Genomic DNA, 22,845 nt, shown 5'->3' on the forward strand with positions numbered 1-22,845 from the left:
ACTAGACAGTGCACAAATATTATTTCTCTTCCCTTTGAGAATGGTTAGAGGTTTTGGGGGGGTTGTTTGCTTTTTACCATCTATGAAGCTATATTTCACACTGGTAATTGCTTTGGTCAGTTACATAGGAGCAGAAAGGATTGGCTTTGTTCCCTTTTCTTGCCTCAGTGACTACAAGAGCATATGTTGAGATACTGTCTCCATTAGTTGGGTCTCTGAGTGTGATCAGAGTCCCTCTCAAACTATATTGACAGGGAAAAAAATAACACTGGAGGTGAGATGGCTTAGTAGTTAAAGGCACCTGACTCTAAGACTGACAACCCAGGTTGAATCCCTGATAACCACAAGATTCCCAACAAATGTCTCTAATTTCCACACACACACCATGGCACACATGTAATACTGCTCCTTCCAAATGAAAGAAAAAAAATGTAAAAAATAAAAAAAGAAGTCTTAATATTACCACATTGGCTTAAATCAATATTTTGGGCTTTTATTTCTTGAAAAGATGGCCCAGCCACTCCTCGTAAGTACAGTTTAAGCAATCACTAAATTGTGGTTTATTCACATTAATAAAAATTAATATAGTTGAGCTCAATACAGATGCATGTTAGGGGGTGAGTACAAAAAGCTAGACACATGGAAATGCTATTTAGATATGGAAGCTTAAGTGGTGAGACTATGTAGAAGACCAATGAAATAACACTGAGTAAGGATGGAAATTTTGTGGGAGCAAGAAAAGAAAGTTGCTACTTAGCCTCTCTGGGTCTGTGGATTGCAGAATGATTGTCCTTTGTTTAACAGCTAATGTCCACTTATAAGTGAGCACATACCATTTTGTCTTTTGGGGGCTGGGTTATCTCACTCTTATTTTCTAACCCCATCCATTTGCCTGCAAATTTCAGGTTGTCACTGTTTTTAACAGCTGAGTAGTACTCCTTTGTGCAAATATGCCACATTTTCTTTATCCATTCTTTGGTTGAGAGACATCTAGGTTGTTTCCAGTCCCTGGCTATTATGAATAAAGCGGCAATGAACATGGTTGAGCAAGTGTTGTTGTGGTAGGATGGAGCATTCTTTGGGTATATGCCCAAGAATGGTATAGATGGGTGTAGATGTAACTAACCATCTTATTAAATAAGAAACACAGAAACAATGTAAAGGAGAAAGCCGAGAGGTCAGAGCTCAGAGCTAAAATCTCACCCTTCCTCCTGCTATCCCAGCTTCGCGAAAAGAGACCTACTTCCTGTCGGTTCGTTTTTTTTATAGTATGTTGTTCTGCCTTCTCATTGGTTGTAAACCCAAACACATGACTGCCTCGTCACTGTCTGAATGTACAACCCCCTAGGTCTTAAAGGCATATGTCTCCAATGTGTGGCTATATCCCTGAACACACAGAGATCTTATGGGATTAAAGGCGTGTGCCACCACCGCCACACTCTTGCTATGGCTCTAATAGCTCTGACCCCCAGACAACTTTATTTATTAACATACAATCAAAATATAATTCAGTACAATTAGATTACCACCACAGATGGGTCTTGAGATAGATCCATTCCCAATTTTCTCAGGAACCTCCATATTGTTTTCCATACTGGCTCTACTAGTTTACACTCAGACCAGCAATGAAGTATTCTGCTTGCTCCACATCCTTACCAGCATGAGCTGTTACTTGCATTTTTGATTTTAGCCATTCTGAAAGGTGTAAGACGGAATTCAAAGTAGTTTTGATTTGCAGTCCCCTGATGGCTAAAGATGTTGAACATTTCCTTATGTGTTTCTCAGCCATTTGATATTCCTCTATTGAGAATTCTGTTGAGATCTGCATCCCATTTTAATTGGATTATTTGGTTTATTGATCTAATTTCTCGAGTTCTTTATATATTTTGGATATTAGCTCTCTATCAGTTGTGGGGTTAGTGAAAACCTTTCTGTAGGCTGCTGTTCTGTCCTATTGACAGCATCCTTTGCCTTACAGAAGCTTTTCAGTTTCATGAGGCCCATTTATTGTTGATCCGAGTGACTGCTTGATTGGTGTTTTGTTCAGGAAGTTGTCTTCTGTGCCCATGCATCCAAGGCTATCCTCTACTTTCTCTTTTACCAGGTTCAGTGTGTCTGGTTTTATGATGAGGTCTTTGATCCAATTGGACTTGAGTTTTGTACAGGGTGATAGATATGGTTCTATTTGCAATCTTCTACATGCTAACATCCAGTTAGACCAGCACCACAGTGTATTTTATCTAATGTGTATTTCTGGCTTCTTTATCAAAAATCAGATGTGCATGGATGTGTGGATTTATGTCTGGGCCTTCTATTTGATTCCATTGATCAACCTGTTTTTATGCCAATACCGTGATTTTTTTTTTAATTATTATTATAACCGTAGAGCTTAAAATCAGGTATGGTAATACCTCCAAAAGTTCTTTTATTATACAGGACTGTTTTGTTTTTGCTTTGTTTTTCGAGACACAGGGTTTCTCTGTGAATCAGTCTTGGTTATCCTGGAACTCACTCTGTAGACCAGGCTGACCTTGAACTCAAAGAAATCCACCTGCCTCTGTTTGGGATTAAAGGCATACACAACTGCCTGGCTTATACAGGATTGTTTTAGTTATTCTGTTTTTTGTTTTTCCATATGAAGTTGAGTATTGTCCTTTAAAGGTCTCTAAAGACTTGTGTTAGAATTTTGATGGGAAATGTGCTGAATCTGTAGATTGCTTTGGTAAGATGACCATTTTTACTATGGTACATTTTCCTACCAATCCATGAGCATGGAAGATCTTTCCATCTTCTGATATCTTCTTCAATCTCTTTCTTCAAAAACTTGAAGTTTTTGTCATATAAGTCTTTCACTTGCTTGGTTAGAGTTTGTTAGCATTTAGGCATGGGTACTGGCCTGCCCTTTGGGTCCTGACAGGATATATCCTCAGCTGCAGCCACTAAGAGCACCCTCTGTGCACATTCACTATGTTTCCTTATAAAAGGCGGGCCTTGCCCACATCCCATCTCGTTCTCTTTCTCTTCCTTTGCTCTCATCCCCAAAGACTGGTCTCTGCCCCCTTCTCTCCCCTCCCCTCAATGAACCTCCCACATGAGCTCTGTTGTATGGTGTGACTCCTCACCATTTTTAAAACACAACAGAGTTACCCCAAGATAGTTTATATTATTTGTCGCTATTGTGAAGGGTGTTGTTCCCTGATTTCTTTCTCAATCTGTTTGTCATTTGTGTATAGGAGGGCTACTGATTTTTTTTTTTTTTTTTTTTTTTAGTTAATCTTGGGAGGATGCATGGATCTCCCAGGGAAAGGGAAATAAATAAAATAGATTTTACCAATGGACTGGGAGTGGGTGGGGATGGGAACAGGAGGGATCAGGAGGGGGTAGGTGGGAGGGATGGAGGGAAAGAGTACTGGGAGAGATGACAGAATTGGGGGGATGTTGGGGGACAATATAGAAACCTAGTGCAGGGGAAACTCCCTGGACTTTACAAGAGGGATCCAAGTGAAGTCTCTTAGTAATGGGAAATATAGAGCCCAAACTAGCCATCTTTTATAACCAAGCAAGGCTCATAGTATTAAAAAACCTTCGACCTACAATCTGTCCTTCCTGGAAGACATGCTGAGGCAATGGTGGCACAGACTGGCTAAACACTAGGCAGAACCAGGGGAAGCCTGAAGAAGAGAGGGAGGAAGGATTGTAGGAGTCAGAGGGTTCAAGGACACCAGGAGAACATGGGCCACAGAAACAACTAAGCAGGGCTCATAGTGGCTGAAAGAGTCTGACACAATAAGCAGAGACCCTGTATGTGTCTGAGCTAGGTCCTCTGCCTATATGTTACCGTTGTGTAGCTTGTTCTTATGGGACTTCCAACAATAGGAGTGTGTGTGTGTGTGTGTAGAGGTGGGGGGGGGGGGCTGTCTCTGACTCCTTTGCCAGCATTTAAGACCCTTTTCCTCCTACTGGGTTGGGTTGTCCAGCCTTGATATGAAGATTTGTGCCTAGTCTTTTTTTTTTTTTTTTTTTTAAAGATTTATTTATTATGTACACAGAAGAGATTGCCAGATCTTATTACAGATGGTTGTGAGCCACCATGTGGGTGCTGGGAATTGAACTCAGGACCTCCTGAAGAGCAGTCGGTGCTCTTAATCTCTGAGCCATCTCTCCAGCCCCGCCTAGTCTTATTGTATTTTGTTAGGCCATGCTCAACAGATCCCTGGGAAACCTGCTTTTTCCCCCCATTTTTTTGAGGGGGGGGAAATAGGTGGAGTTGATCTGGAGGGGAAACTGTGGTCAGAATGTAATGTATGAGAGAAGAATAAAGGTTTAAAAAAAGTTCTAACACTCTAACCACACACACACACACAAAAGCTACCTGTGTTTGGGAAGTGGCTTTAGGTGATAACAGCCTTCTGCTACATAATCTGGGTGATTATCAGTGGCTTTGTGATAAATCAGAGTTAAATATTGTTTTGTATACTTTATAGGTGCTTTGTCCCCTTCAACTCAAAGGGCTTTTAAGAGACTATTAGTGCCTCAGGAAAACAGCAATGTAGTTCTCACTTAAATGAAGCCTAAAGCAGGTAAATGACTCCAGTTTTGGTGATGCTCGGATTTAGACACCTCTGCTCCAGTGCATCAAGTTGGAAAATGTGGAAACTTGGGAGGCAGAGGTAGGCAGGTCTCTGTGAGTTTGAGGCCAGCCTGGTCTATAGATCAAGTTCCAAGAGTCTCCAAAGCTACACAGAGAAACCCTGTCTTGAAAAAACCAAAGAGGGGTAAAAAGAAAAAATAAAATTAAGTCTGGAAGTAGCAGTTTCATTATCAACCAACCGTCTCACCTCCATTACCTGTTGACACACAACTCCATGGGAAGATGGGGAATATAGTATAGTTGATTTCCCAGGAGGAAAGTGAGTGTGAAGAGCACTGGCAGTTCTCCGTTATAACACCCATATACCTAAACCACCATGTATTGTGTCAAAGATATTTATGAGTACAGGGTCATAGGAAGAGGGGAACAGGAGGAAATTGTTTGGAGCCATATGGGCACAGTAACTGGTACTTCTCATCAGCACAAGGAAAGAACTGTCACCTGCTGCCTGCTCCACATTCCACTGTTTGACAGGACAAATATGCATGGGTTCCCCATGGGCTCCTTGAAAGGTAAACGGTCTTGAGGTATGTTGGGACCTTCTCAGGGAAGGTGAGGCTTGTTAGCACTAGGTGGCAGTGGATACACTGTGCCCTAGTTTGCTGCCTGTTTGCTGTGGTAAAACTGACAAAACCAACTTGGAAAGAAAAGGGTTTATTACATCCTACAGGTTAGAATCTATCATCAAGGGAAGCCTGGGCAGGAGCTGGAAGCAGGAACCTGGAGGCAGGAACTGAAGCAGAGGCCATAATGCTGCTTAACTAGTTTGCTTCCCCTGGTTTATTCAATGACTTTTCTTACAAAGCCCAGGCCCACCTGCCTATGAGTGGCAACGCCCAGTCTGGGCTGGGCCCTCCACACAATCAACAGACATGCCTACAAGCCAATCTGATGGAGGCATCTTCTCACCTGAGATGTTCTCCTCAAGTGACTCTAGTTTGTGTCTATTTGACAAAAACTAACCGACATACACTGTCAGGGTTAGGAGCTATGGATTTAAGGGACAGTTGGGTTATATATCATAAGGAATCAACCAAAGCCAGTTCCTGCACATGTCCCTTTGGGGAGCTCTGGGGACCTCAGCATCACACACAAAAGTTAACATTTATATATTTGTCTTGGAAAAACATATCAATGATGTATTAATTGAGTAAGTTTAACCTTCTCTGATATACCTCCCTCCATTCCAATCCCCAAACAAACAGAAAAGGTAAAGAATGAGTAAAAGGAGGGCTGGAGAGATAGCTCAGTGCTTAGGAGCACTAACTGCTCTTCCAGAGGACTTGGGTTCAATTCCCAGCACCCACATGGCAGCTCACAGCTGTCTGTAGCTCCAGTTCCAGAGGACCTGCCACCCATGGCAAAACACCAATGCACATAAAAAATGAGTAAAAGATCACATTCCCCTTATCCGCTGAACTGAAGAGAAGTTTAGGCCCTAGGAGCTACTGATAAGTTACTGAAATGTGGGAAGTGGCAGAGAAGGAAAATGCATTTAAAGGGTTTTTTTTTTTTTGATTGGATTCAGTCATCATGGAGAACATAACATATTTATACCAGAGTACTAACAAGTGAACAGATCCTTGAAGTGAAGCCAAAGGGGGTGGGTGGGGAGTGCTGTGGCAATTAGAGAGACTTCCAAGCAGTCTAGTCAGTAAGGTGTCTCTGCCTAATTAAGAATGCATCTGTGACTATGAGAATCAGGACACCAAGAGAAGCACAAAGCCCTTACTCTTGACACTTCTGAGCTCCTGAACTAAAGCCAAGTCATCAACCTTCAGGTTCCTTGTTATAGTAGGAAAAAAAATTTAAGTGTTTAAAACATTTACTGGGAATTTTTTAATCATAAATATTTGATAAAAAATATTTGTTTTCTGATGTGAGCATTATTTTTCTTCATTTAAAAGTAGGATAAGAGGTTGGAAAGATAGTAAGTAGTTCTCTTGTTGAGGACTCAAGTTCAATTTTCCAAACCCTCATCAGGCAGCTCACAACTGCCTATAACTCCAGCTCCAAGAAATTCCATGTCTTTGGTCTCAGCCACTGTACTCACACATGCATAACCCCCATATATGTAGTTAAAAAATAAAAACAAATATTTAAAGTGGGACAATTAGAAAGTATATACTGGCACGTGGTAAGATAAATGTTGAAGCATGCTACACGAAAGAGGATTTTGTGGTATGGTGGACAGGAAGACATACCCAGGATGCATAATGACAATTGCTGTAACATGCTCGCATTCATTAGCTTTAGGGGTTTAGTTCTGTTTCAGAGTTCAATTTTCTCCTAAATGACCAAACTTCTTGTATACTATGACTCCATCACCTTTAAAACCGGACCTTTCTAGGTAGGGAAAGAAGTGGGAGAAAATGGACACAGCTCATCTGCCTTTCACTTTCTTTGTATGAAAACATCACCCTGACTATCCATGACCTGCCTAGTGTACATTGCTGGAATAAGAGTTTAATTCTATGTCCAGAAAGAGGGCACCTGGGGAATTTCTTCCACAGGAAAGAAAAACATGTCACTGGTAAGAAGATCCAGAAGATGAAAATGAATTGAGGGAAAGAATATTTTAGGAAGATGGAGGGGGCATGTATAGATGTAGAGAGGGCTTGGAGTGCATGAGCAATGAATAGCAAGCTCCTGCTGGAGTACTAAGGGGAAGAGTGAGTTAAGATGCAGTTGGACTGCAGAACATTGCCTGGGTAAGATCACACAGGACCTGGGAAGGAGTCTGTCTTTTGTTTTCAAGCAATGAGAATTCATTGAAGGATTTTATGCAGAAAGGTGACATAATCTGATTTACATTTTCATAAAGATCACTTTGCAATATGGAAAATGAATTGCTTTGGGAAGCAAAGGCAATTAGATCCCTAAAGCAATCACTGCAGTAGCCCAAAAGTCCTACAACCAGGTGGCTAGTTAGAGAACTCACCTGGGAAAGATGATGACCTGGAAATGAAAGGCTCTAATTACTAGTTTCTGTGAAAAGCCAGAGAGCTTTGTGTGATTACATAACTGGTGAGTGCTTGGAACTGAGCTGTCTCTGCCAAGATCACACTGTTTCTTTTGGAACTGTGTTCTCTCTTAGGACTGTTTTACGGGAACAAAATCAGGAGCACAGGAATAATTGCAGAACACTGTTTGGAGAGCTCTGAAAGGGATATTGAACATGACCCAGGTCTAGATTGATATCCATATCCAACTTCATTCTTTTCCCCCACAGCCCTGAAAGAGTAAACTCTCTACTGAGAAAGGCTGCAGCAAGCCTATAATTGTCTTCTATTTATTTATTAATTTGTTTACTTTGTTTCATGAGTGTTTTGCCTGCATGTATGTCTGTAGACCATGTGGGAGCCTGGTGTGCCCAGACGCCAAAGTGGGCATTGGATTCCCTAGGGCTGGAGTCAGATGGTTATGAGCCACCTTGTGGGTGCTGGGAATCGAACCTGTATTCTTTCCAAGAGCAGGCAGAGCTCTCAACCACAGAAACATCTGTCCAGCCCCACTGTGATATTCTTAGTTAACTGACAGTCCTGTGATCAGCTCAAGAAGTAAACAATCTAAATTAGCATGCATAATTCTGTGTAATAAATAACTGGCCCCTGTAGTGGCTTTAAATCTTTCCTCCTCCCAGCTTTGCCTCACCTAAGTCAAGGAGGCTGCTTTAGGGAATGGAGGAGAGCTCCCTGCTCTCCACAACTCTTTCCCACCTCCTTGCTGATTATTCCAGGCACAAGTACTGAGGAGGAGAGACAAGGAAAGTCTGCAAGTCTGGTTTGACTTGGTGGTTCTTTGACCTGGCAGGTCCCTGGTGGAAATTCAAAGGTGAAATTCCTGTTAGTCTCTGATGGATACTGCACTATTCTGGGTGGCCTTCTGAAATGGTTCCATCAGCCCAAATGGCTGACTCCTTGCTGCTTGTTATGAAGTCTCTTTATCTCTTCAAAATGGTCCCACAGGACAGGACTCAAGCCCATCTTACACTAACACAAGATGCATAGAAGATACTCATGTTCTATTGCCAGGGCACATTCTGGGAATGCAAGTTAGTGCCAAAGCAGCAGCACCCCACTACCACACCATCCAAACAGCCTCGGAGCTTTTTTCATGGCAGGAATAAGACCCTTGGCTCATCATTCCTCAGCAGTAGAAATAAATATCTCATGCTTCCCTAATGGTCTCAGTAGACCCTAGCTAGACTTGTGGTAAGTAGGCAGAAACCTGACCTTCTCCCCTTTCTTACAAATGGGGCTGGATTCTGATAGACCCGTAGTAAAGGAAAGTAACAAGTTCCTGACACAACCCTGTACCATGCTCCCATCCTCTTATGACTCGAACTTCATGTGTTATTAACACTGCCAATACTTCTACTCTATTTCCTTAGTTCAGCGTCTCACTATGTATCCCCTGGGTGGCTTGGAACTACGTAGACCAGGCTGGCCTCAAACTCAAGAGATCCTCCTGCTTCTGCCTCCCAAGTGCGGGGATTAAAGGCATGTGCCACCAACCATTATTCATTCTCTTCTATTCTTGAAATGATCTTCATTTTCCTTTCCTCAAAATCCCAATCCTCTCCCCACTTTTACTTTCAATGAATAAATTTTGCTTCCTCCTTCAAGGAAAAAACCCAAAGCCACCAGAAAAGAATTTCTAGGGCCCTACTCAGATCTACAGAACCAGAAACTACAGGAGAGGGCTCGGGACACAGCATTATAATGAACCTTGCAGATGACTTCAGTCACTCTAAAGTTTGAAAGACACTGTCTTTCACAGTTAACCCCTCCCATTACCACTTACCTCCTAATACTCTTCTCCTTCCTTCAATCTCCTGTTCTTTAAGCTGGATATGCTGCATGTGAGAGTGGATAGTGTGTGTGTGTGTGTGTGTGTGTGTGTGTGTGTGTGTGTGTGTGTGTGTATGTGCACGTGCGCGCGCGCGCGGGCAGGGGTGGGAGCCAAAGGATGACATCAAGTTTCCTGCTTTTATCATTATCTACCTTATTCCTTTAAGACAACTTCTTACTGGGTCTGGTACTGACCACTGTTGAGGTAAGTTGGCTGGCCTACAAACCTCAATAGTCTGTCTCCACTAGCCCATCCCTCTGCAGCTTTGGAGCTATAGGCATGTATTTCTATGTGGTGCTAAGGATCTGAACTCAGGTCTCCATGCTTGCACAGCAGTGCTGTTAGCCACTGAGTCATCTCCCTGGATCCCAAATTCAACGTTTTGAATGACCACACCAGCCTGTCCAGTTTATTGCAGATTTTTTTTTTTCTCTCAAAAAACCCTCAACATTATACCAACTCCATCTTGAGGTTCACCTGCTGGCATACCTTTCCCATCACTAGTTCACAGCACCCTTATGTAACCCAGACTTGGCTTCAGCAACACTCCTGTTGCCATCAAGTTCAGTTAAGTAGACTGTTAATTCCTTAAACCGCCCCCACCCACACACACACAAGTAAACAAACTCTGGAAACAGAAAGATAAATATGGCTTGAGAAGGCTGTAGTGAAATGTATAAACGATCCACAACACAGTACTTGTATACTAAAGAAACATTTTGCATACAGTATGTTGAGAATATACATGCTTCTGGGGAAGAGGCTTAAGCAGCTAAGCTATTTGGGAAGACGAGTAAACTTTGCTCGTGAGATGCGTGCTCAGCAGCAACACTGCACACAAAGCTGTATATTGTATATTGTATATTGTTGGCCTCACAGTCTAACCTCTAACAAACATGGCTTTGGCCTGTGTCTTCTTTCTTTAGGCCTGGGAGCATCTAATCAAATCAGAATCCTGAGACCTATTTGCTCCTAGAGGGAACCATGAGGTCTTATTTTTGTGAATGGGTAGAAGAGGCTGTATCTTTATACAGCATACCATCCCAGCTCATCTTCCCAGCACTAGTTCAGGAACTTGAGTACTTTAGTTCCTGCCTGTAGCTTTCCTCTGACATGCAAGGTGGGTACCATGGCCAGATCCTGCCAATGAGCAGCCCAATCAGCTGTTGCTTATGAACAGATGAAAGCTTCAAGTGCATTAAGCCTCTAAATATCAAATAAGCCTGTTTACGTGCCTATACCAAACTCTCCTAATCTTTCTCAGCCACAACTAAATTATTTACTCTTCAACCTCCAAGCCATCTTAGGGGTGATCGTTAAAGAACAGTAAGACTGACACATAACAGCCAAAGCTGATTTATTCAGCGCCAGCTCTTTATGTTCCCAGCTCTTGCTGCAGCTTTCCTCAGTTAACCCATACAACATGCTGGAACACAAGAATTTTACATTTTTCAAATAAGAAATGGAATATTCAGAAATTAATAATTAAGCTGGGTATAGTGGCTCATGCCTGTAATCTCAATAATCAGGAGGCTAAGGCAGGAGAATTACCATTTGAGGTCAGCCTGGACTAGTGTGAGATGCTGTCTCAAAACAACAACAGAAAGAAAGAAATGAAATGATTCTCAGCTCCAAAAGAGAAAGAAATAACTCCCAGCCCCAGTAGGCACTAGCATTAGGGCCTGCCATGAAGCAAAAGCTATCTGTAGTTTTGAAGTTGAAGGAGCAGAAACTATGGATGAGCAGAGGCTACACAATACAGTCAGAAGACAACACAGTGGAGTGCCCAGGCACCTTCTGAAAGATGAAGAGAAACCAAACCCAGAGATCTATCACTTCCAAGCCAACTAGTTTACATGATACCTGAAGTGACCCACAATTCCCAGAATATACCAATGCCCTCACAATAAACCTCATTCTTGAGCCTGCCCAAGTTACTTCATGCTTTTTGTAGCTGAGAGAGCTCCGTTAGAGCAGAGCTGAGCTGAAGGCTTTACCAGCGTTCTTGGTACAGAAGGAGTGTGGCACCAGGTCCTGGCTCAAAGCTTGGGTAAGTACAGTCTTCAGAGTTCTGAGTTTGGAGTCTGAGCCTTCCCCTTTTAACAGGTGCCCATTGGTTACCTGCGCTTGTAGAGACAGGGCTGAAGTTTCAGGCCTGAAAGTTGGGCTTTGGGTCCTACTCTAGGAGGCCCAGTCTTTTCAAAGTCAAACAAGAAGAAATGGCTGTTGGTCAGGTCCTAGGAAAAGAAAACATCAATGAGCTACAAATCCTCACCTCAACTTCACCTCTCTGTGTTTCCCCGGCTCAGGGAGCTTCCCACAGCTCCTCCCAGAGTTTTGCCTTGAAAAGCAAAAGGTCTATCTCTGTGGTTACAGCCTCGTTCCCGCACACCATTACCCAGAAAAGGACAAAAGGGCAGACTTCTTGGGGACCTTTACCTTGTAGATAACCTTAAAGCCAAGTTTGGTCACAGCCCCCAAAAACGTCCGAATATCCTCAAAGCGGCTGCTGACTTCAGCTACTTTGAGCAGACCCCTGGGAAAAGGAGGAAGTCATGAGTAAATATGTAGACACATGTATGCACACAAAAATTCATGTGTCCTAGGGACTCACCCTGGCTTCAGCACTCGATTTGCCTCCTCAAGGAAGTCCCTGATGTTAGTTCCCATTAGTGAAAGGCAAAACACAACCACATCCACAGATTCATTGTCCAGAGGCACCTGATGATGAAGAAGAATGTTAGATAGAGCACACAGTGTTGTAGGGGGAAATTCAGCACCAAATGCTTGAGTTGGATAAAAGGATGGGAAGACCAGGAGGAAGGGTTAGAGAAAGCAAAGGCCAGACACACAGAGGTGCTTACTTGGGCCATGTCACATACAGTGACCCTGGGGTCCAGAGAGGCCAAGTCAAAACAGTGCACAGGGTTCCGAACACTTGAAGCTAGGCGGCAATCTCCGCAGCCAAAGTCAGCTACCACCAAGGATGCAGGCCTGGGAGTGGAAGGGAGGGTCACATACTGGTCTGGTCTAAGTCCTTGATCACCCACTTCACCCCTCACATAGTCCACAGCCCCTCCCCTCCTCCTATTACTTCTGGCGGAGATCTTTGGCAATACGGTCCACTGGGTGCAGTGGCCATTTCTTCACTTGTTTCTGAAAGCCACGGTGATAGAGGAGAAAAGCCTCAGGGTCTTCCTGGAAGAGGCGTTGGGCAGCACTGCTGGGCCCTGAGTACAACTGTTCATTAAGGTATCGAAATCGGGCCCCATCCAGCCGTTGTGTCATGCGTGCTCGTAAGGCCCCAGCTCTAGTCTGTTGACTGTCTGACTTTGGGGCAGGAGGCACCTCAGTCTCCTCTGTGGAGGCCTTGGCAGGAACCTGGTCTGGTGTCTGAAGTGGCCGAAATTTGTTTTTGTGTCTCCGCTTATTCTTCTGCCGGTTCCGCCACTGTTTGCGGCTCAGGGTATGCGAGGAGTTACAGGATGTGGACTCAGGGCTTGGCTTGGGTGGGTCAACTGTAGCAGTACTTGTCCTTGAACTGTAAACTGCAAAGAGGGAGATGAGAAGGCATCTCAGGCTTGATCTCCTAAATTCAGAGGCATGGCAAGTCATCCTGGCTATTCCCTTTTCCTTTAGATAGAGTCTGTGGCCTGAATAAAAGTGCCTTTTACCAACCAGCCTATTGGGGGTGGGGTGGGGTGTATGCGTGTGTGTGTGTGTGTGTGTGTGTGTGTGTGTGTGTGTGTGTGTGTGTGTATGTGTGTGTGTGTGATAAAGAGAGACCTTTGTCATCTATGCAGTCAGCTCACACCCCCACCCCAAATACATACACACTGGTACCTGTTTGATCAACACTGTCCAGGTGCTGGGATGAGTGTGAATGAGAATATTTCTGGCATTTCCTCTTTCCTTTTTCTTCTTCAGCAGAGATCCCACCAAGAGTTTGTCTGCAGCATTTCCTTTCTACTTCCTTGCTCTCAGAGTCACTGATAGATGGCAACTGTTTTTGACATTTCCTTTTTCTTTTCTCCCCTACTTCCTTCGAGGCATTAGCAAGTGAGGGCCTTTGGAGGTATTTGTTCTTCCTTCCTACCTCCTCCTCAGAATCACTGCCAGGTGGGCTGGGAGATTTCTGGGAAAGAGATGCTGCTTCCAGGGTCCGTAATGTGGCCAAGAGATGGCGGCGCTTGCGGCCCTGGAGGCAAACAAGGGATGAGAGTAGGTATGAGAATGGATGAGGCCTGGAGAATAAGAAAGGAGAGATGAAGACTTGGTTCAGATGCTGGTCATTCTCCCCAGCCAATTTAATGAGTTTGTTGTGAAGTCTGCCAACCCCAGAACTTTCAGGCTGCAATCCCAACCTCTTGGAAGCTGGAGAGTGGGAACATGCATCTACCCTACTTTTTTAAATGTGTAGAGGATGGCTCTAAGGTGATGCTCCTTAGAGGACTGTGCTAAGGTCACAAACAACAGGACCAAGACAAGACTGCAGCTGATAGCATTCTAGGAGCACCAGAGAGGATTCTTGAAACAGGAAGGACAGTGTCATACAGGTCTGTTAAAGATGTTCCTAACTGCAGTACAGAGAATAGCCTGATAGGATGAAGCTGCACACAGACAGGACAGTGGCCTGCATTAGGAGGATGGGCTACAGAGCTGAAAGGAACACCCTGGACTGACTAAAGGTCAGGTACACCCTAACGAGGTACAGAAGTTCTCACATCTGATGAGGCTCAAGGGAAAAGACGTGTTTTCTGGGAAGCTGATTTGTGGTTAAAGTCTTGTTGCTGGTCCTCTGCCAGACACTTACCTTGGAAGTTCTGAGTTTCCCGAACTCAGGACTTTGAATAGTGATTCTGATAACCCTGCCTGTCATCTACTTTGACTGTGTCCAATATACTTTTTAAAGAGCAACTAAAAACCTTTTCAAGGCTGGGGGTACAGCTTAGTAGTGAATGCTTGTCTACCATGCTGAAACCCTGGAACTGATCTCCAGTATAAAGTGATGCCGGGTGAGAGAAAATGTGGAGAAACCACTCCGCTGCTAAAACAACTCCACTGACTCGCTTAGGGTACGAAAATTTAACGTTTCAAACCTTTCATTTACTCTGTGCTCGACCCTCCGAACCCCCATTTCTATCTGTATACACTCTAACCCGGTGTGTTGCTGACCCCGGGCTTCTCCACGTTTTTCTACGTCTCAGGTACTCTCTTCTCCACACCAACTTCTCACCAACTATATTTTAAGGTCAGTTTTTTTTGGGGGGGGGAGTTCCCAGATCTTCAAATAAGGGCTAACTCCCTCCATCCCGATCCACGACGGCACTGCAGGTTCTCCCCCTCCCCAGCACCACAGGGGCCGCTCAGGAAAGTTGGCTTCGCCGCCTCAAACAGCCCAGTCCCGGGCCGCTCACCTTGACTGGTGGGGCAGTCGCTGGCCGAGTCTGTGTTGTCGCGGGACGGAGGCCCAAGGCTGCTGGGGCCGCCTCGACCCATTCGGGCTCCTCGAACATGCCGGTGGAAGCAGGGTCGCCGGAGCCCACGCCGTGCCCACGTGCAGAGCCTGTCAGGGAATGCCAGTGCTGGAGCCAAACCAAATGCAGCCGGAAGCCACCAAGTGAAAGCCTGTGGTTGGATAGAGCGGCCGGCACGGAGCAGAGCACCATCGAGTGCAGCTGCTGGAGAGCTAGAGAGGCAGTAGGAGGTCGGAAGGGAGGGACGGCGGCCCGCGCTGGCCGGAGAGGGCCGGGCCGGGGCGGGGCGGGGCCGGGCGGCGGGCGCGGCCGGACGGGAGTTCCCCCGAGAAGGCGCCTGCGGCCCGAGTCCCGGTGAGTGCGGGTGGCTCCGCGCCCTGCTCCACGTTGGTCCTGCTAGCCCGTTTCTGTGATCTCTGCAGCAGTTCCGAGCTGGGAGCCGGGGCCGCCCGGGAAGGACCCCTGTCCCCTCCCCCGGGTGTTTGCAGCTTGTCCCCCTCCCCCTCAGCCGTGCTCGCGGGTCGGGACTCGGTGCCTACTGACACCGGCTCAGGAGATTAGCAAATTCCTCCCTACACTGCCAGACCCCGCTTGCCCTTCGCGCCCAGTGGTCGCCCCGCTCCCCGAAGTCCTTTACAACCACTGTCCCTCGCGCGGCGCCTAGCCCCCGATCCCAGCATAGACACCTCTGTTCTGCAGGGAACAGAGCCAGGCTCATCCTCTTGATTCTGCTTTCCCCCAGTCCCCCAAGGCTTCCCCAGTCCCGGGGTCTCAGTGCCGGGACGCCGCTATGGACGACATTTTCACTCAGTGCCGGGAGGGCAACGCGGTGGCGGTGCGCTTGTGGCTGGACAACACAGAGAACGACCTCAATCAGGGGTGAGCTGAAGCGCTGGCTGTGAGTGAGAGGACGACTATCAGTCCACTCTCCACTACTTGGGGCGCTTATGTCGGGCGGGGGCAGATCCAGTGTGTGGAGTAGTAAGCGCAGACTGTTGATGAGGGGGATCAACAGAGAGGAAGCTGTGTCTGAACTGAGTTTTTTACTAAGCTTCACAATTAGGAGTTCCGGGTTGCTTTGCAGCCTCTATGAACTCATGTCAAAAGCAGACCGGAGTGCCAGAAAATTGTCTGGAATTACATGTGGTTGGAGGATAGGTTTCTGTGCCCTAGAGCGTTGGATAGAAGTGGAAAAGGACAGATGTCTTTAAGCAAAGTTCTGAAGCTGTGTAGTGATGAGACTGCCCGTTTGTCAAATGTCGGCCTGGATGCAGTTGCCTTGAAGTGATGTTTTTGGACTAATTCAGCGTTCACCCCCAAAAAAGGTGAACAGGTGAAAAGTTATAAGTGGTGAGACCCCCCTCCCCCTCCAGTCGTAAGGATGAAGTAATTGACTTGGCTTGGGAACTGAGGGTAGTCAGAGATGACCTGGGGTGTGTGAGGTTTGGGCACTTGGATACTTGGAAGTTGCCAATGTTCCATTCTGGATTGGTTAGTTATGGTGACACTACAGCACCTGGGGAAGTTGGTCAGGTTGTTGGTTATGTAGATTTGACATTCAGGAGAGGTCTGACTGGGAGACCAAGATACCACAAATTATCATGAAAAATATAGTACTCCAGAAGAGTAAAAAACTAAGGCAGAGGAATTAGTAGCCTGGCCGACTGACAGGGAGCAACCATCTGAAGGAAAAACAGGAAAATGGATTTAGAGAATGTTTTAATGAAAGCACAGTGGTCAACTGTAGCATAGGCTACTGAGAAGTTAAAGAACACGAATGAGTGTCTTAAGGTCTTCATTTAACTTACATTTAGGATATAGTTGATCTTTGTGAATGCTATTGCAGAAAAGTAACAGAAAACTGCATTATACTGGATTCCTTCAAATAAGGAACAGCACCTGTGGCGGGTGCTAGAGTCCTTAAATCAGACATAATCTATACTCTTGAGATGGCAGGCTTCTGACAGGGAGAAAAGTGAATGAGAAGTGAGGAAACAGAAAATATGAACACTTTCTAAAACTCTGGCTGATACAGGAAAGCAAGAAAAACATTGTTGGGGAAGTTTAGTAGGTAGTTTTACTTTGCTTTTAGAGACATGGTGTCATGTAGTTCAGAGTGGCCTCCAGCTCTCCACCCTGCCGCCTCAGCCTCCTGAATGCTGGGTTTTTAGTTTGATGCCACCATGTGTGACTCTAAGAGTGTACTTCTTAGGTTGCAAAGGATCATGTTATCCCTGGCCAGGTTTCACCATTTCCCTTTATAGAGTGTGTTATTTTTATGTCATATTCAAAGTTTTTTGTTTCATTTTTTCACATAACTTGTATGCTGTGGTAGACACTAAGCTCTACCATCTGTTTTGTTAGTAAGGAAATAGAAGTTTAGGCTGTTGTCCAGTGGGAGTGGCATTTTGGAAGATCCCTTGCTGTCAAAAGGTGAAAGGTTAACATTAGGGAAACCAGAAAGTTTGGTGGCTTTGCAGGGGACAGAGTGTGGTGTTAAAGGTGGTTTACTCCCTGCAGGCTTTCATGAGATATAAATCTAGGCCCTGGGTGACAGTGGGCAAAACCCTGTGCATTTATTTTTGTCCTTAAGCTTGTGCTTACTGAGGCCACAGACTGCTGGAGGCTATTAGGTCAGAACACATGAAAAGTCTGGGAGACAAGACCGATAGCAACGGATGTACTCACAGCCTGGGAAAGCTTTTGCTGATTGTGTTAGCAGATGAGGGCAAACCGGAGGAACAATTTTTTAAAGCTATATACCTCCTTCAGCTGTTGGGGGATTCTAAGTGACCAAGCCTGGATCAGCTCAAGGCCCCACCTCCAGCCCCCTCACAGGAAGTGACCACAGCACTAAGGCATCCGGAGGCTGCAGGCCTAGACCACAGACCGCCCCCTGTTCCGCCCCTTAGATCTGCATCCCTGGACTGGAGGGAATTTCCTTTTATGGCTCCAGGCTGTCAGTTTGGCCCATCCCATCCAATTGTTTTGTTTGTACACTTCTAAAATACATGTTCTTAGGGAATGAAAATACAAATTAGATGTAGTTTTTATTCTAAAGCTTCCATTTATGTTTTCTTTTATGTGTCCTGGGTTGGTAAGTAGGAAAATCCTGTTTTGTGTGGTTATCTGCCTCATCAGTAATCAAAAGCATGTTTCCTTGTCATTATATCCCTCCAAAACATTTTAATTCCATTCCATTTTTAGATGTTAGTTTCAATACCAGAGCCAAATGGTAAGCTTGTTCCCTCTCCTAAGTTATGGCCTGCCTTCTCCAATTTGTCCCTCTCCCCCATTAGCCTGCATAGAACATTAGCTGTCAGACTCTGTCCTCAAGCATATGATCTAACAGGCAAGACAGCTCACATCAACAGATTCTTACAATCCAGTCAGTGTAACTCTACTGTAAGGAGATGCACAGTGGAAACAAAGGATTATAGGTGTTGCTAAAGATGTGAGTTGGAGATATGCTTAGCATGTGCCGAGTATGTACAAAGTCCTGGGTTTGATTCCTAGCACTGTCAAAAAAGGGAGGACAAGGAGGCAGAGGAAACCAGATGACCCCAGGAAGAGAAGAACTGCCAGGGAAGGGGTTGTAGGAGGTGGTCATTAAAGGAACACACCTTACAGTTGCTTGTTGGTGTGAAGCTCAAGGGGAAGTCTGAATTGAACTTTGTGAACTGCTGACGAGTAAGAACTAAATTCTTTTCAGTGAATATAGAGAGAGGTAAGTCTTTTCAGTGAATATAGAGCGCCCCCCTCCCCCCATCAAAGCCCTTGTTCCTCCCAACTCCAGCTTAGTGTCTATGCCTTTTTCTCAAAGGGATGATCATGGCTTCTCGCCCTTGCACTGGGCCTGCCGGGAAGGCCGCTCTGCGGTAGTTGAGATGCTGATCATGAGGGGAGCACGGATCAATGTCATGAATCGTGGAGATGATACCCCCCTGCATCTGGCAGCCAGTCATGGACACCGTGACATTGTACAGAAGGTATGGCAAACCCTTCACCACCCACAATCTCATACACACACAATGTGAAGTCAGTAACAGGAACTGTCATGGAGAATGTGTACTGTTCTCCCTTTCCTCATGCCTAGACACAAATATCTCATTTAGGACTGACTGTGCCTTTTTTCTTTCTTGGCCACGGCACAGCTGTTGCAATACAAGGCTGACATCAATGCAGTGAACGAGCATGGGAATGTGCCCCTTCACTATGCCTGTTTCTGGGGTCAAGACCAGGTGGCAGAGGTAAGTACTCAGACCCCAAGTCCTAGGATGAGTGGGAAACACATTGAGAATGGAACCATCAACCCATCCGGTCCTACTGTGTGACACTTATAGGACTGTGCACTGAATCTGTGTTCATGCTTGCTTGTGACTGACAGTAACAGAGGTCCTCTGAATAACTGTCTTTTCTTTTCAGGACCTGGTGGCTAACGGAGCTCTTGTAAGCATCTGTAACAAGTATGGAGAGATGCCTGTTGACAAAGCCAAGGCACCCCTTAGAGAGCTTCTCCGAGGTCCACTCTCTCTCCCTAGCTTGTGTCCTCTTGTCCCATCTTGTGTCTCTTCCCTTCATAACACAATTAAGGCTAAGACTGTTTTCCTCCCCAGAACGGGCAGAGAAGATGGGCCAGAATCTCAACCGTATTCCATACAAGGACACATTCTGGAAGGGGACCACTCGCACTCGGCCCCGTGAGTCACTACTGTGGGGGGAGGGGTTGTAATACAGGATCCTGGACTATTGGGGTGGGTTAGGGTGAAGCTGGGTACTTGACCTGCCCATATTCTCAGGAAATGGGACCCTGAACAAACACTCCGGTATTGACTTCAAACAACTCAACTTTCTGGCAAAGCTCAACGAGAATCATTCTGGAGAGGTGATCCCTGCCCTTCTTGCCCCTCCCTCTCTAACACTCACAAACTGCCAGTCTGTATCTCCATTAAGGTTTTCTTCCACTTAGTGGAAAAGAAATAATATAGCCTGAGCTAATGCCTCCTAACCTCTACCTGTCCTTCAGCTATGGAAAGGCCGCTGGCAGGGCAATGACATTGTTGTGAAGGTGCTGAAGGTTCGAGACTGGAGTACAAGGAAAAGCAGAGACTTCAATGAGGAGTGTCCTAGGCTCAGGTGGGACAGCTAAAGTGGAAGCTGTTGTTTCTAAGGAACTCCGAATGGTACTAGAAAGGGTAATTCTGTTGGGTCTCACCACCTTCTCCCTCTCCCAGGATTTTCTCACATCCAAACGTGCTTCCAGTGCTAGGTGCTTGCCAGGCTCCACCAGCTCCCCATCCAACCCTTATCACACACTGGATGCCATATGGATCTCTCTACAATGTACTACATGAAGGCACCAGTAAGGATGCTGGCCTTGTTGGGGAGGGACTAGAATGGGTGGTAGACTCTAAATTATTGATTCTTGCTTCCTGTTAGATTTCGTCGTGGACCAGAGCCAAGCTGTAAAGTTTGCTTTGGACATGGCAAGAGGCATGGCTTTTCTCCACACACTAGAGCCTCTCATACCTCGACATGCACTAAACAGCCGTAGCGTAATGGTGAGGCCACATTGACTACTGGCTCCCGAAGCCCTTTGCTTGCCGACAATAGGACCCACCTTTTTGAACTTCTCTTCCTCAGATCGATGAAGACATGACTGCTCGAATCAGCATGGCTGATGTCAAGTTCTCTTTCCAGTGCCCCGGGCGCATGTATGCACCTGCCTGGGTGGCCCCGGAAGGTAGGTGATGGCATCATGTTGGGAAATTGAGAAGAATCAGCTCAGTAATAGTAGAAGAGGCAGAGACAGGCCAGGCTAGGCAACTAGAATAGTAAGCCCTATTCCTTGCAGCCCTGCAGAAGAAGCCTGAAGACACAAACAGACGCTCAGCAGACATGTGGAGTTTTGCAGTGCTTCTGTGGGAACTGGTGACACGAGAGGTGCCTTTTGCTGACCTCTCTAATATGGAGATTGGAATGAAGGTGAGCACAGAACTGCAGATACTTGTGTAGGGGTAGTGGTGATGACAAAGCTCACTGTGGTAAGCTCTTCTCACAATTTATACAGATAAATAGTAATCCCATTGAAGGGTCAAAACTTTTTACCAAATGATCAACTCAAAATCTAAAGCTCACCTTGTTCCTTATAATTTGCAGGTGGCACTGGAAGGCCTTCGGCCTACCATTCCACCAGGTATTTCCCCACACGTGTGTAAGCTCATGAAGATTTGCATGAACGAAGACCCTGCAAAGCGACCCAAGTTTGACATGATTGTGCCTATCCTGGAGAAGATGCAGGACAAGTAGGACTGGAAGGTCCTTGCTCAAACTCCAGAGGTGTCAAAACATGGTTGGGGGAGTGCACTTCCCCAAAGCTGAAGGCCTCTGGTTGCCTCCCCATCTCCAATTATGGTACTACCCCAGTTATGGGGCTCATCCCTGCTCCCATCCCTACCACTGTAGCCCCAAAAGGGGCTGGGCTCAGAGCTTTGTCACTTGCCACATGATGTCTCCCAACATGGGAGGGATAAGCCCTGCCTGTCACAATAAAGTTTATTATGAAAACAGGCTGGTGTGGGGACAGAGGAAAAGACAAATACGTCTGGGTTAGGTGGGTCAGGTGAAGTAGTGCGGCTTCTTCACATTGATACCATATTCGCTGAGGGCAGGGGTCAAGTCCTCCATGGTAAGGGTGTACTTGCGGTCCTATGGGAAGAGGGAAGACCACCATCTGAACACCGTAATCCCAGATTCCAGTCCCTTGTGGGTGACCCTGAGTAGGCCCAATACCTCCCCTAGGATGCTGCTTCCCCAAAGGGGTTTCAGGATAAGTTAATCCTGTACTGCTGTGGTAGGTGAGCCTCTTTCACACCTTGCTCTTGCTCCGGGAGCTGCCTGAGGCTGTGCCCTTCATTTTGCAGTGCTGGAGGGCATCGTTGGCAATATCTGAGATGAATTTCTGGGCAGCTAGTGAGATGAGCCGAATTCTAGAGAGGAAAGTGGGGAGGTGATAATGAAATACACAATAAACTGCACCCAGCATTCAACAGTCCAATGTGCCCTGCCCTGAGCTTACTCACATGCGTGGGTCTGAAGCTTCAAAGCCAGCACGGTTCAGGTAATAACCAGTCACTGCATCTGGGATCTGAGAAATCAAATTAAACAGCGGTCAGTATTAGCCCTGACCCCTGATGCGCTGGGTGGGAAGAAGGAATAAAAACAGCTAGCACTGTAGCAAAGAGGACGCTTGAAAGTACGAAGGTGTGGTTGATAGGCACGACAGCGAGCCCGATGGCCTTATTCAGGCGGGAAGCCCACCGTAGGAGTGTAGTCCTCCAGCTGCATCAAGAAGTCCACGAGAGGCGTGCTGGACACTACGGGCTTCACTTCTCCGTTGGCCGCGCTCGGCAGGGCGTAAACCCCATTAGACATTGCCCCTTCAGGGGGAGCCGCGCCGCCCGCTGCCACCGAGGCTGAAGGAGAATCAACAACGGAGGTGAGAAGGGCAGGCTCCCCCGCCGCGGGGCCCAGTCCGAGACTGCCCCCTCCCTCACCCAGCCCGGCGCTCACCCGGCCCGCGCCGCTCCGCCGGCTCCCCGGCTCGCGCCGCCACGGGGCCCGTGCCCGTAGTGGCGGCTGCAGCCCCGGGTCCCCCTGCCGTCCCCGCAGGGCTGGCCTTGTTCTCCGCGGCTGTGCTGGCGGGCAGCGCTGCAGGAGCCGATACCGGGGGCGCCGGACCCGCGACCGAGGCGGCACCGGCCTGTGCCGCCTCGGGGTCCGCGCCGGAGCCGCTGCAGCTCATGGGGCTGGTGGGAGAGGCGGCGAACAGAGCCGCTTCCGCTTCCGCTCGCCCAGGCGCAC

General features: G+C 46.5%; 3 protein-coding genes across 4 annotated transcripts in view; 1 reads left to right on the plus strand and 2 right to left on the minus strand.

The window, feature by feature from the left end:
- Rrp8 (ribosomal RNA processing 8) overlaps positions 1-15,176 on the minus strand; it is a 46,404-nt gene extending 31,228 nt beyond the window's left edge. Inside the window, exons 1-7 of one of the 2 annotated variants that reach the window (XM_042281400.2) lie at positions 14,923-15,158; positions 13,349-13,703; positions 12,600-13,053; positions 12,370-12,499; positions 12,120-12,226; positions 11,945-12,041; positions 11,627-11,742 (exon numbers count right to left, since the gene is read on the minus strand). In XM_042281400.2, coding sequence (XP_042137334.1) covers positions 11,627-11,742; positions 11,945-12,041; positions 12,120-12,226; positions 12,370-12,499; positions 12,600-13,053; positions 13,349-13,703; positions 14,923-15,021 — 1,358 coding nt within the window. In that variant the 5' untranslated portion in view covers positions 15,022-15,158. Of the gene's footprint in view, positions 1-10,845; positions 11,743-11,944; positions 12,042-12,119; positions 12,227-12,369; positions 12,500-12,599; positions 13,054-13,348; positions 13,704-14,922 lie in introns of those variants that run through there. The other variant, XM_006991741.4, reaches the window with a different exon arrangement.
- Positions 15,177-15,210: 34 nt separating this feature from the next.
- Positions 15,211-21,551, plus strand: Ilk (integrin linked kinase). Its single transcript, XM_006991740.4, has 13 exons — positions 15,211-15,336; positions 15,725-15,861; positions 18,806-18,971; positions 19,137-19,232; positions 19,408-19,504; positions 19,599-19,682; positions 19,782-19,867; positions 20,009-20,118; positions 20,217-20,344; positions 20,422-20,543; positions 20,626-20,725; positions 20,837-20,967; positions 21,142-21,551. Exons 2-13 carry the CDS (start codon positions 15,773-15,775, stop codon positions 21,289-21,291), a joined length of 1,359 nt encoding a protein of 452 aa, XP_006991802.1. The 5' UTR covers positions 15,211-15,336; positions 15,725-15,772; the 3' UTR covers positions 21,292-21,551.
- Positions 21,524-22,821, minus strand: Taf10 (TATA-box binding protein associated factor 10). Its single transcript, XM_076549581.1, has 5 exons — positions 22,555-22,821; positions 22,303-22,457; positions 22,065-22,129; positions 21,857-21,971; positions 21,524-21,690 (listed from the first exon to the last, which is right to left on the minus strand). Exons 1-5 carry the CDS (start codon positions 22,784-22,786, stop codon positions 21,601-21,603), a joined length of 657 nt encoding a protein of 218 aa, XP_076405696.1. The 5' UTR covers positions 22,787-22,821; the 3' UTR covers positions 21,524-21,600.
- Positions 22,822-22,845: the final 24 nt, after the last annotated feature.

The sequence above is a fragment of the Peromyscus maniculatus genome, chromosome 1 (assembly GCF_049852395.1).
Source record: "Peromyscus maniculatus bairdii isolate BWxNUB_F1_BW_parent chromosome 1, HU_Pman_BW_mat_3.1, whole genome shotgun sequence".
Classification (NCBI taxonomy): domain Eukaryota; kingdom Metazoa; phylum Chordata; class Mammalia; order Rodentia; family Cricetidae; genus Peromyscus; species Peromyscus maniculatus.

Coding starts and splice junctions, on each gene's coding strand:
- Ilk (XM_006991740.4), top strand. CDS start 15,773: ATGGACGACATTTTCACTCAGTGCCGGGAGGGCAACGCGGTGGCGGTG. Junction 19,868..20,008: donor ACGAGAATCATTCTGGAGAG/GTGATCCCTGCC, acceptor CCTGTCCTTCAG/CTATGGAAAGGCCGCTGGCA. Junction 20,544..20,625: donor TAAACAGCCGTAGCGTAATG/GTGAGGCCACAT, acceptor TCTCTTCCTCAG/ATCGATGAAGACATGACTGC.
- Taf10 (XM_076549581.1), bottom strand. CDS start 22,786: ATGAGCTGCAGCGGCTCCGGCGCGGACCCCGAGGCGGCACAGGCCGGT. Junction 22,458..22,554: donor GGCGGAGCGGCGCGGGCCGG/GTGAGCGCCGGG, acceptor ATTCTCCTTCAG/CCTCGGTGGCAGCGGGCGGC. Junction 21,972..22,064: donor GAAGCTTCAGACCCACGCAT/GTGAGTAAGCTC, acceptor TTTCCTCTCTAG/AATTCGGCTCATCTCACTAG.